The sequence below is a fragment of the Hyperolius riggenbachi genome, chromosome 3 (genome assembly GCF_040937935.1).
Source record: "Hyperolius riggenbachi isolate aHypRig1 chromosome 3, aHypRig1.pri, whole genome shotgun sequence".
Lineage (NCBI taxonomy): Eukaryota > Metazoa > Chordata > Amphibia > Anura > Hyperoliidae > Hyperolius > Hyperolius riggenbachi.
Genome location: NC_090648.1, coordinates 276,522,555 through 276,535,040, shown reverse-complemented (window position 1 = coordinate 276,535,040; position 12,486 = coordinate 276,522,555). Strand labels below are relative to the sequence as shown.

The following is a 12,486-nucleotide window of genomic DNA, read 5'->3' as shown; positions in this document are numbered from 1 at the left end:
CCTCAGACCCCCCTTTATCAATTCGCCAGTGCAATATTTACATCGGTTATTCCCTGTAATAACCCACTGATCACCTGTCAATCACCTATCAATCACCCCCTGTCACTGCCACCCATCAATCACCCCCTGTCACTGCCACCCATCAATCAGCCCCTAACCTGCCCCTTGCGGGCAATCTGATCACCCACCCACACCAATAGATCGCCCGCAGATCCGACATCAGATCACCTCCCAAGTGCAGTGTTTACATCTCTTCTCTCCTCTAAACACCCACTAATTACCCATCAATCACCCCCTATCACCACCTGTCACGGTTACCCATCAGATTAGACCCTAATCTGCCCCTTGCGGGCACCCAATCACCCGCCCACACCTCAGAACGTCCTCAGACCCCAGCCCTGATCACCTCGCTAGTGCATTGCTTGCATCTATTTCCCCCCTCTAATCACACCTTGAGACACCCATCAATCACCTCCTGTCACCCCCTAGCACACCTACCCATCAGATCAGGCCCTAATTTGCCCCGTGTGGGCTCCTGATCACTCGGCCAAACCCTCAGGTCCCCCTCAGACCCCCTTCCGATCACCTCCCCAGTGCATTGATTGCATCTATTTTCCCCTCTAACCGCCCCCTGAGACACCCATCAATCACCTCCTGTCACCCCCTAGCACTCCTATCCATCAGATCAGGCCCAAAACATCCTGTCATCTAAGAGGCCACCCTGCTTATGACCGGTTCCACAAAATTTGCCCCCTCATAGACCACCTGTCATCAAAATTTGCAGATGCTTATACCCCTGATCAGTCATTTTGAGAAATTTGGTTTCCAGACTACTCACAGTTTTGGGCCCGTAAAATGCCAGGGCAGTATAGGAACCCCACAAGTGACCCCATTTTAGAAAGAAGACACCCCAAGGTATTCTGTTAGGTGTATGATGAGTTCATAGAAGATTTTATTTTTTGTCACAAGTTAGCGGAAATTGATATGTATTGTTTTTTTTTTTCACAAAGTGTCATTTTCCGCTAACTTGTGACAAAAAAAAAAATCTTCTATGAACTCACCATACTCCTAACAGAATACCTTGGGGTGTCTTCTTTCTAAAATGGGGTCACTTGTGGGGTTCCTATACTGCCCTGGCATTTAAGGGGCCCTAAACCGTGAGCAGTAGTCTAGAATCCAAAGGCCTCAAAATGACCTGTGAATAGGACGTTAGGCCCCTTAGCGCACCTAGGTTGCAAAAAAGTGTCACACATGTGGTATCGCCGTACTCAGAAGAAGTAGTATATTGTGTTTTGGGGTGTATTTTTACACATACCCATGCTGGGTGGGAGAAATCTCTCTGTAAAAGGACAATTGTGTGTAAAAAAAAATCAAACAATTGTCATTTACAGAGATATTTCTCCCACCCAGCATGGGTATGTGTAAAAATACACCCCAAAACACATTATACTACTTCTCCTGAGTACGGCGGTACCACATGTGTGGCACTTTTTTGCACCCTAAGTGCGCTAAGAGGCCCAAAGTCCAATGAGTACCTTTAGGATTTCACAGGTCATTTTGCGACATTTGGTTTCAAGACTACTCCTCACGGTTTAGGGCCCCTAAAATGCCAGGGCAGTATAGGAACCCCACAAATGACCCCATTTTAGAAAGAAGACACCCCAAGGTATTCCGTTAGGAGTATGGTGAGTTCATAGAAGATTTTATTTTTTGTCATAAGTTAGCGGAAAATGACACTTTGTGAAAAAAAACAATTAAAATCAATTTCCGCTAACTTGTGACAAAAAAAAAAAAAATCTTCTATGAACTCACCATCCTCCTAACGGAATACCTTGGGGTGTCTTCTTTCTAAAATGGGGTAATTTGTGGGGTTCCTATACTGTCCTGGCATTTTAGGGGCCCTAAACCGCGAGGAGTAGTCTTGAAACGAATTTTCTCAAAATGACCTGTGAAATCCTAAAGGTACTCATTGAACTTTGGGCCCCTTAGCGCAGTTAGGGTGCAAAAAAGTGCCACACATGTGGTATCGCCGTACTCAGGAGAAGTAGTATAATGTGTTTTGGGGTGTATTTTTCCACATACCCATGCTGAGTGGCAGAAATATCTCTATAAATAGACAATTGTGTGTAAAAAAAATAAAACAATTGTCATTTATGGAGATATTTCTCCCACCCAGCATGGGTATGTGTAAAAATACACCCCAAAACACATTATACTACTTCTCCTGAGTACGGCAATACCACATGTGTGGCACTTTTTTGCAGCCTAACTGCGCTAAGGGGCCAAAAGTCCAATGAGCATCTTTAGGCTTTACAGGGGTGCTTACAATTAGGCACCCCCAAAATGCCAGGACAGTGAACACACCCCACAAATGACCCCATTTTGGAAAGTAGACACTTCAAGGTATTCAGAGAGGAGCATAGTGAGTCCGTGGCAGATTTCATTTTTTTTTGTTGCAAGTTAGAAGAAATGGAAACTTTTTTTTTTTTCTTTTTTTTGTCAGAAAGTGTTATTTTCCGCTAACTTGTGACAAAAAATAAAATCTTCTATGAACTCACCATGCCTCTCACTGAATACTTTGGGATGTCTTCTTTCCAAAATGGGGTCATTTGGGGGGTATTTGTACTATCCTGGAATTTTAGCCCCTCATGAAACCTGACAGGTGCGCAGAAAAGTCAGAGATGCTTGAAAATGGGAAAATTCACTTTTGGCACCATAGTTTGTAAACGCTATAACTTTTACCCAAACCAATAAATATACACTGAATGGGTTTTTTTTAATCAAAAACATGTTTGTCCACATTTTTCGCGCTGCATGTATACAGAAATTTAACTTTATTTGAAAAATGTCAGCACAGAAAGTTAAAAAAATCATTTTTTTGCCAAAATTCATGTCTTTTTTGATGAATATAATAAAAAGTAAAACTCGCAGGAGCAATCAAATAGCATCAAAAGAAAGCTGTATTAGTGACAAGAAAAGGAGGTAAAATTCATTTAGGTGGTAGGTTGTATGACCGAGCATTAAACCGTGAAAGCTGCAGTGGTCTGAATGGAGAAAAAGGCTCTGGTCCTTAAGGGGCGAAAAGACTGTGGTCCTCAAGTGGTTAATAAAGCATAAGTCTTTTTAGCGCTACTTGATTCAGTATTCTACAGTATATAACACAGTTACCCAGAGCAGCCAATCAGAATCCTGCCCTGTTTTTACTTAAATCTTCCCTGTGCTGGTTTGGATAAATCTGCCTTACTGTGCATGGGTGCATTAACTCACCTAAACACTTCAGTAATTTCCACTCTTCCTCCATGGCAATAAGCTCTTTTTTTAAATTTAGCACACATTCTTCAGTAGGAGGTTTAAAAGGACCAAAATCCATCCCAGAATTGCATCCTGCCAGAATGTTGCAGAGGTTCTCTGTAAGCTCTGGTTCAGATTCCTGAAAAAATGGGTGAAATGAAAAACATAACATAGTATGCACCCTTCTGCATTACACTTTAAGTTTTGTCTCTTTGCATATGCAACTCTAATGAAACACTTTTCTAGCTTTTCCCAGATCTAGATGCATCATGCAGACTAATGTACTTGCAGCTTACCTGAACCAAGGCAAGAAGTGCTCCTTCTGCTACTCCCTGTAGCAGACTAGTGAGAAGAAGAATATCCTTGTTGCTGATGGTTCTGTCACACCCAGCAGCTATTAAAATAAGCTCTGGCTGGTAGCTATAGGCCAGTGGAAGGATAAATCTGAAGAGAGGATAGAAGAAGCTGCTGCTTTCACCAGTACTCTAGGAAGAGAAGGGGGAAAAACAAAAAAACAAAAAAAAAAAAAAAAACGACAAATTGCTTAAAGTAATGCTAGCATCAGAAAGGATATGTGCACTTGTTACAGCTCAACTCATTCCTCATTAAATCAGTAATTGTAATACATTACTGATTTGACCCCATCAGGTAACTATAAAGTAACAAGGTTTTCACTGCATTTGGAATGCCCATACAGCAGGCCATTGAAGTACATGTTAACCACTTAAGTACCAGCGGCCTCTGCCCCTTTAAGGACAGAGACAGCTGATATAAACGGCGGAATCCGGACAAATCACTGCACATACCCGCAACAACCGCCGTCACCGTCACGAACCTGGGCCACCCACTCTGCCATCTCTATGATGGCAGAGTTCCTGTGAGCCAACCAGGAGCCGCTTTCATTGGCTCCTGGCCCTTTCTCTTAATGTAAACCAATGGGAGTTGCTTACATTGAAAGACAGGGTCAGGAGCCAATGAAATCGGCTCCTGACCCGTTCACAGGGCTCTGCCATCATAGAGACTGCAGGGCGAGTGAGCTGCGATGGGAGACAGCAAGGATTCAGTGGCGAGAGCAACGAAAACGGTAGATGCGCGCAGCGGAGGCTAATTGAAATCTACGCCCTGGCAGCCAGATAGCCATCAAAACAGGGTGTAGATTATAATTAGCGCGGTTCGGATGTAGTTAAAGAACTTTTTGAGGGAAAACTCCCACAAATGTATGTACATATACCTTATTTGTGGGAATATAAGACCCTTCGGCACATAAGATGCACCTAGGTTTAGAGGTTGGGGGGGGGGGGGGGGGGGGGGGAATGGGGTTTGGAACATTAACCTAGGTGCATCTATAGTGCAGGGGCGTCTTATGGACCCTTTACCCCCTAAAACTGTATCTAAGCTATTCTATCTACACTACACTGCCCAGCTAGCTACACTACACTAATCCCTGTTGCCCCTACCAACTACACTACACTTATCTCTGCTACCCTACTAACTATGCTGCACAACAATACACAACACTACACTTTAACTACACTGCACTAAACTACACTACAATTAATGCTAAACTACACTTCACTGCCCTTAATTACACTAAACTAAACTGCAGTTCTACACAGTGCACTACGGTCGGTGTCCCTGCCTTCCACTGCAACAGAAGAGCAGCGCACGGCCAGGAGGAGAGGATTGCAGAGGATGCCGGACACGGAGCCAGAGGGAGAGTGTCGCAGAGCTTTCCTGCTCACTCTGCATAGCAAAATTTCATATCTTTGGAATGTAAGACGCACCACTTTTCTCCCCAAGTTTTGGGGGAGAAAAAGTCTTATATTTTGAAAAATATAGTACTTTTTTTTTTTAGGGAGTTTTAAAATCGGTTGATACCTGCACTGGATTTCTACAGATTAGGTCAGCCAGAGGCTCTGGTCTGTGTGGAGTACTTTAGGGCAGACGGGAAGAGAAGTGATGAAACTGCATGGCTAAAACAGGCAGCAGTCTAAAATCCAACCTGCATATATTTCTCCAGCAAGACTCCATAGCCATTCATCTTGAGAAATGGTCCAGTCTGTGGTACAGCAAATTTGTCCGTATGGATATGACACAAGTCTGTCAAAGTGTGAACTGAGCCTAAATGGTGTTTAGCCACTTCAGCTTACAGGCCATTTTACCCGTAAAGGGACTCTGAGCACCTCTAATGGGCATGCCTTTAAGCCAGATGACTTCCAACAAAGTCGTGCTATGACCCCTCTGGAGGAGCCTCTTGCAATGGCCATGCCCGTCACTTCCTCTTCCTGCTTCATTCAGTGATGCACTTCTCTAACAGAGAAGACAGGGGTGACCTGGAAGCTATAACATAGCCAAGATGGCAGCCGTGATTTTTAAATTGAAGAAAACTATTTGGTGTAGAAAGGCGATTCAGGCATCAAATGACAGGGGAAAGCACAAGCTACAGAAAGGTATGCATCTTTAAAGAGGCATTATAGTGAAAAATTGTAAAATTTAAAATACACGTAAACATATACAAATAACAAGTGTGTTTCTTCCAGAGTAAAATGAGCCATACATTACTTTTCTCCTATGTTGCTGTCACTTACAGTAGGTAGTAGAAATCTGACATAAGCGACAGGTTTTGGACTAGTCCATCTCTTCATGGGGGGATTCACAGGGATTTATTTATTTTCAGAAGCACTTAGTGAATGGTAGTTGCTCTGTCCAACTGCCAAAAACCTGTTTATTATTATTATTATTTGTATTTATATAGCGCCAACATATTACGCAACGCTGGACAATAAATATATACAATGATACAAGGATGACATACATAGGGTTATACACATAGAACAAAGTCATACATACAAACTGTACAAAATACATGATCATGCAATATGGGCTGGTTAGGTAGGCCCAGTAATACAAGTACAGGCTGTCATAGGACAGGAGCACATGATCCTGTAGATTACACTAGGGAGTAGAGGACCCTGCCAGAGGCTTACAATCTAAAGGGAGGGGTGGAAACACTAGGTGGGGCTGTTAAATATTCCTTAGAGAGTTACTGTGTGGTAGGAGGTGGGTAGGCCATCATAAAGAGGTGGGTTTTGAGGGCTTGCTTGAATGTGTTGAAAGAGGGAGCAAGTCTGATGGGTGGTGGAAGGGCATTCCAGAGGGTGGGGGCAGCTCTTGAGAAATCCTGCAGGCGGGCATGGGAGTGTGAAATGCGTGGGGTGGTGAGGCGAAGGTCGTTGGAGGAACGGAGGGGGCGACCTGGTGTATACTTGTGAACAAGCTCAGAGATGTAGGTAGGGCAGGTTTTGTGCACAGATTTATACGCCAGGCATAGAATCTTGAAACGTATCCTGAAACGGATAGGGAGCCAGTGCAGGGATTCAAAAAAGGGGAGATGTGGATGCAGAGCGGTGCGAAGAATGGATGAGTCTTGCAGCCGCGTTCATCACTGATTGAAGAAGGGCAGTGCGTTTCAGGGGGAGGCCAGAAAGGAGGGAGTTACAGTAATCAAGGCGGGAGATGATGAGGCCATGGATGAGCAGTTTGGTCGTGTCCGGGGTTAAGAAGGGGCGGATCTTGGAGATATTACGGAGGTGGAAATTGCAGGCTCTGTGTAGCAAGCAGGGAAGCTGGCCAGCATCATTGTTTAAATCTTTTTAGGGAATATCTTTATAAAAGAATAAAAGCCTTGCTGAGAATCCCCTATGAAGAGATGGACTAGTCCAAAACCTGTCGGTTCTGTCAGATTTCTACTACCTACTGTAAGTGACAGTAACATAGGAGAAAAGTAATTTATGGCTCCTTAAACTCTGGAAAAAAAAATGTACTTTTTATTTGTCTAGGTTTGCACATATTTAAAATTTTTCGCCATAGTGCCCCTTTAAAGTGATCCTTAAGTCAACTGTAAAAAATGAGATTTACTCACCTGGGTCTTCCCTCAGCCCCCAGCAGCCGATCGGTGCCCTCGCAGCTCCGCTCCGATGTCCCAGGACCCGCCGGAGAGCACTTCCGGTTTGGCAGTCACCGGCCGACAGGCATGGGAATGCGAGTGATTGTTCGCGTTCCCAGCCTGTATATTGCCCCCTATGCTGCTATTGCGGCCTCCTGGCCTGGTCTTTAGGGGGGTTTAACACTGTAGTCCTCAAGAGGTTAAAAGGAAAAAAATATGGCATCTCACTCAGGTAAGTTGTCCTTTAACCGCTTAAGGACTGCAGTCTTAAAACCCCTTAACCTCCCTGGCGTTCTATTAAAATCGCCAGGGAGGCTGCGGGAGGGTTTTTTTCTTATAAAAAAAAAAACTATTTCATGCAGCCAACTGAAAGTTGGCTGCATGAAAGCCCACTAGATGGCGCTCCGGAGGCGTTCTTTCGATCGCCTCCGGCGCCTAGAATAAACAAGGAAGGCTGCAATGAGCAGCCTTCCTTGTTTTGCTTATATCGTCGCCATAGCGACGAGCGGAGTGACGTCATGGACGTCAGCCGACGTCCTGACGTCAGCCGCCTCCGATCCAGCCCTTAGCGCTGGCTGGAACTATATGTTCCGGCTGCGCAGGGCTCGGACGGCTGGGGGGACCCTCTTTCGCCGCTGCTCGCGGCGGATCGCCGCAGAGCGGCGGCGATCAGGCAGCACACGCGGCTGGCAAAGTGCCGGCTGCGTGTGCTGCTTTTTATTTCATAAAAATCGGCCCAGCAGGGCCTGAGCGGCGACCTCCGGCGGTAATGGACGGGTATACTCGTCCATACCGTCAAGGAGGTTAAAGTGGACCCAAATTAAAAATACAAGATTTCAGAAATAAAATCTATTTTCTAACTTCTAATAATAAATAGCAGACTTTTTTCAGCTGCATGATGACAAAACTAAAATATTTTACATTTATTGGAGGAACCCCTCCCTTCCTTTCAAATTGCCGGGATATTTCCGGCAAACTGGTGGAGTAGATGGTGTCTGGCAATGGAGGAATTGCTAATGGCTGCCCCCAGTATAACTAGCTATGAAAAGAGAAGGGTGAAAAGCATGTTCTGAAATGCTCATAGGCTTGAAGGAGTGTTTATCTTTGTATGTGCCAGAGTGGTGCAACTAAATATTTTTAATTAAAAAAATGTTTGGTTTGGGTCTGCTTTAAGGACCAGACACTTTGTTTCCACTCAGACCACTGCAGCTTTCACTGTTTATTGCTCGGTCATACAACCTACCACCTAAATGAATTTTACCTCCTTTTCTTGTCACTAATACAGCTTTCTTTTGGTGCTATTTGATTGCTGCTGTGATTTCTAGTTTTTATTATATTCATCAAAAAAAGTAACTTTCTGTGCTGACATTTTTCAAATAAAGTAAAATGTCTATATACATTTTGTCTAAATGTATTGTGCTACATGTCTTTGATAAAAAAAAAATCCAATAAGTGTATATTTATTGGTTTGGGTAAAAGTTATAGAGTTTACAAACTATGGTGCCAAAAGTGAATTTTCCCATTTTAAAGCATCTCTGACTTTTCTGAGCACCTGTCATGTTTCATAAGGTGCTAGAATTCCAGGATAGTATAAATACCCCCCAAATGACCCCATTTTGGAAAGAAGACATCCCGAAGTATTCACTAAGAGGCATGGCGAGTTGATAGAAAATTTTATTTTTTGTCACAAGTTAGCGGAAAATGACACTTTGTGACAAACAAAAAAAAAAGTTTCCATTTCTGCTAACTTGTGACAAAAAAAAATGAAATCTGCCACGGACACACCATGCCCTTCTCTGAATACTTTGGGGTGTCTACTTTCCAAAATGGGGTCATTTGTGGGGTGTGTTTACTATCCTGGCATTTTGGGGGGTGCTAAATTGTAAGCACCCCTGTGAAGCCTAAAGGTGCTCATAAGACTGAGTCCCTTAGCGCACCTAGGCTGCAAAAAAGTGTCACACATGTGGTATCGCCGTACTCAGGAGAAATAGTATAATGTGTTTTGGGGTGTATTTTTACACATACCCATGCTGGGTGGGAGAAATATCTCCGTAAAAGAGATTTTTTTTTTTACACACAATTGTCCATTTACAGAGATATTTTCCCCACCCAGCATAGGTATGTGTGGCATAACGGTTGGTCTCGGCCACAATTAAGTCGTAGAGACCAGCAGTGATCAAAAAAAAAAAAATTCTGTCACTGCGGTGGGGCGGGTGAAAGTTGGGGCGGGTGATCAGAAGCCCACAGGGGGCAGATTAGGGCCTGATCTGATGGATAGGAGTGCTGGGGGTGACAGGTGGTGGCAGGAGGTGATTGATGGGCGTCTCAGGGGGTGATTAGAGGGGAGAATAGATGCAATCAATGCATTGGGGAGGTGATCGGAAGGGGATCTGAGGGTTTGGCCGAGTGATGGGGGGGGGGGGGGGGGCACAGGGGGCAGATTAGGGCCTGATCTGATAGGTAGGTGTGCTAGGGGGTGACAGGAGGTGATTTATGGGTGTCTCAGGGTGTGATTAGAGGGGGGAATAGATGCAAGCAATGCACTGGGGAGGTGATCAGGGCGGGGGTCTGAGGGTGATCTGAGGGTGTGAGTGGATGTTTGGGTGCCAGCAAGGGCAGATTAGGGTCTGATCTGATGGGTAGCAGTGACAGGTGGTGACAGGGGTGATTGATGTGTGATCAGTGGGTGATTAGAGGGGAGAACAGATGTAAACAATGCACTTGGGAGGTGAACTGAGGGCAGGTCTGCAGGCAACCTGAGGGTATAGGCGGGTGATCAGGTGCCCGCAAGGGGCAGGTTAGGGTCTGATCTGATGGCTGGCAGTAAAAGGTGGTGACAGGGGGTGATTGACAGGGCAGTTTAGGACCTAATCTAAAATATAGCATTGACAGATAGTGACAGAGAGTGATTGATGGGTGATTAGGGGGGTGATTGGGTGCAAACAGTGGTCTGAGGGGGTGATCAGGGTCTGAGGGGTGCTGTGGGCGATCAGGGGGCAGGATCAGTGTGCTTTTGTGTTTACTAGAAGGGATGCCTCCTGCCCTGGTGGTCCCTAGATCACTGGGACCTCCAGGGCAGGAGGCAGCCTGTATAATACACTTTGTTAGCTTAACTAAGTGTATTGTACACTTTGTATCGGGCAGATCGGGGGTTAACAACCCGCCGGCGCTGCCAATTGGCCGGCGGGTTGACGTCGCGGGTGGGCGGAGCCTAATGCCGGCGGATGCGCGTGTATCTATGCGCTCGATCCCCGGCTACTCAGTCCCCCAGGTAGTGCCACCGATCGGCGTCATGCGGTCCTGGGGGTACCACTTTGCCGACACCCATAGGTAGTGGGCAGTCGGCAAGTGGTTAAGAAAGTCAAAGCTACCAAATGCTAAATAGTATGTGTTCCCTGAGGCATACAGTACTGGCATCTAAACGCATTCTAGCATCCCATTTTCCTTTGTGAAAGACAGCCATTAAAGGGAACCTGATGCAAGAAGTATATGAAGGCTGCCATATTTATTTCTTTTTGAATTATACCAGTTGCCTGGCAGTCCTGCAGATCTATTTGGCTGTAGTAGCATCTGAATCACACACATTTGAAACAAGTATGCAGCTAATCTAGTCTGACTACAGTTAGAGCACCTTATCTGCATGCTCAGGGTCAGTGGCTAAAAGTATTAGAAGCAGAGGATCAGCAGGACAGCCAGGCAACTGGTATTGTTTAAAAGGAAATAAACATGGCAAAAAAAATAGTTGGCTTGTCTTCCTCAACCCAAGATCATGCACCACTTTTCACATTCTCTAGCTCCTCTTTAAGGTCCTGGTACTTCTTCAGCTTTTCATACTTCTTTATATATTTGTCACTTGGCATTGCCCCATCTATCCTCCCTGCATTGTTTTGTTCTGGACACAAGAGCATACTAGACTTAGACCTCACAAGTACGGTATCTACATGCAGATACAAGACCAGTGCACTGGCCAAGTGCTCACATGTTGAGGCGGTATAGGCTCATGCCTTTTAAGCCTTGCACTGATTGCATAATATGAACTAAGGTTTCACTCACTTCATTCCACTTAACAAAACAATGATACTTTGAGTCAATCCTTTTAGTTGTGCTTCCACCAGATATTCTTAGTATGAGACTTGTCCTGTAAAATGTAAAGCATATTTGTCATTTTGGGGATTAAAAAAAAAATAAAAAAAATGTCTTTTAACCATTTCAGCCCGCGGGTGTTTTTCACCTTATGGACAAGAGGAATTTTCACATTTCAGCGCTCCTCCCCTTCATACCCCAATAACTTTATCACTACTACAGCGAAATGATCTATACCTTGTTTTTTCCACCACCAATTAGGCTTTCTTTGGGTGGTACATTATGCTAAGAATTATTTTATTCTAAATGCATTATAATGAAAAAAATCATTGTTTCTCAGTTTTCAGCCATTATAGTTTTAAAATAATTAATGCTACTGTAATTAAAGAGTAACTGTTAGGCTACAAAAGCTAATTTAAACCATCAATTCTCCTGTGTTAAACAGTTTAGAAGGAAGCCAAAAAGGCAATACTGAAGTTAAAAAGCTCTCTTACTTTGTTGTTGGCTGAATAGCAATCCTCTTTATTCCCAAACTCCTAAGGAGGCCGCATAACAGATACTGCAGAGCATGCTGGGGCTGCTTCTTCTCCCTACTGCACTCCCTTGGTCCTCCCCTTCATTTCCCTATCCTGCCCTAAGGCTGCTTTCACAGTGGGAAGTTACAGGCTCATGTTACAGCAGCCTGTAACTTGCAGCCTAACTCTCAGTACTGAAAAATCAATGTGCTGTTCACAGTGCACATGTTGCATTAGAGTATACTGCACGAGTCCGCTATTGTTCCTAGCCACATGGCTAATTAACCACTTCTGTGCCAGGTTTTTTTTTGCTGATCGGTGCTGCGTGGGCTCTCCAGCCCGCAGCACCGATCAGATAGCAACCAGGCCGATCAGACTTTCCCCCTTTTTTCCCCACTAGGGGGATGTCCTGCTGGGGGGGGGTCTTGCGCTTGCGGGGGGGGGGGCTCTTCAAAGCCCCCCTCCGCAGCGCTTCCTGGCCTCCTTCCCCTTCCCTCCCTCTCCCTCCGTGAGCGGTGCAGGACGGATTTCCGTCCTGCGCCTGATGGGATAGGCTTTAGCCTATCAGATGCCGGCGATCCCCGGCCAATCAGAGGCCGGGGATCGCCGATCTCCCCTATGGCGCTGCTGCGCAGCAGCGCCGTTTGTATG

General features: G+C 45.0%; 1 protein-coding gene across 5 annotated transcripts in view; it reads right to left on the bottom strand.

Moving 5' to 3' along the window:
* Positions 1–12,486, bottom strand: part of HDAC10 (histone deacetylase 10) — a 105,598-nt gene that overhangs the window by 8,795 nt on the left and 84,317 nt on the right. For 4 of the 5 annotated variants that reach the window (XM_068276355.1, XM_068276358.1, XM_068276357.1 and 1 more), the window contains exons 18-20: positions 11,291–11,375; positions 3,588–3,776; positions 3,268–3,430 (exon numbers count right to left, since the gene is read on the bottom strand). In XM_068276355.1, the coding sequence (XP_068132456.1) occupies positions 3,268–3,430; positions 3,588–3,776; positions 11,291–11,375 (437 nt within the window). Of the gene's footprint in view, positions 1–3,267; positions 3,431–3,587; positions 3,777–11,290; positions 11,376–12,486 lie in introns of those variants that run through there. The other variant, XM_068276360.1, reaches the window with a different exon arrangement.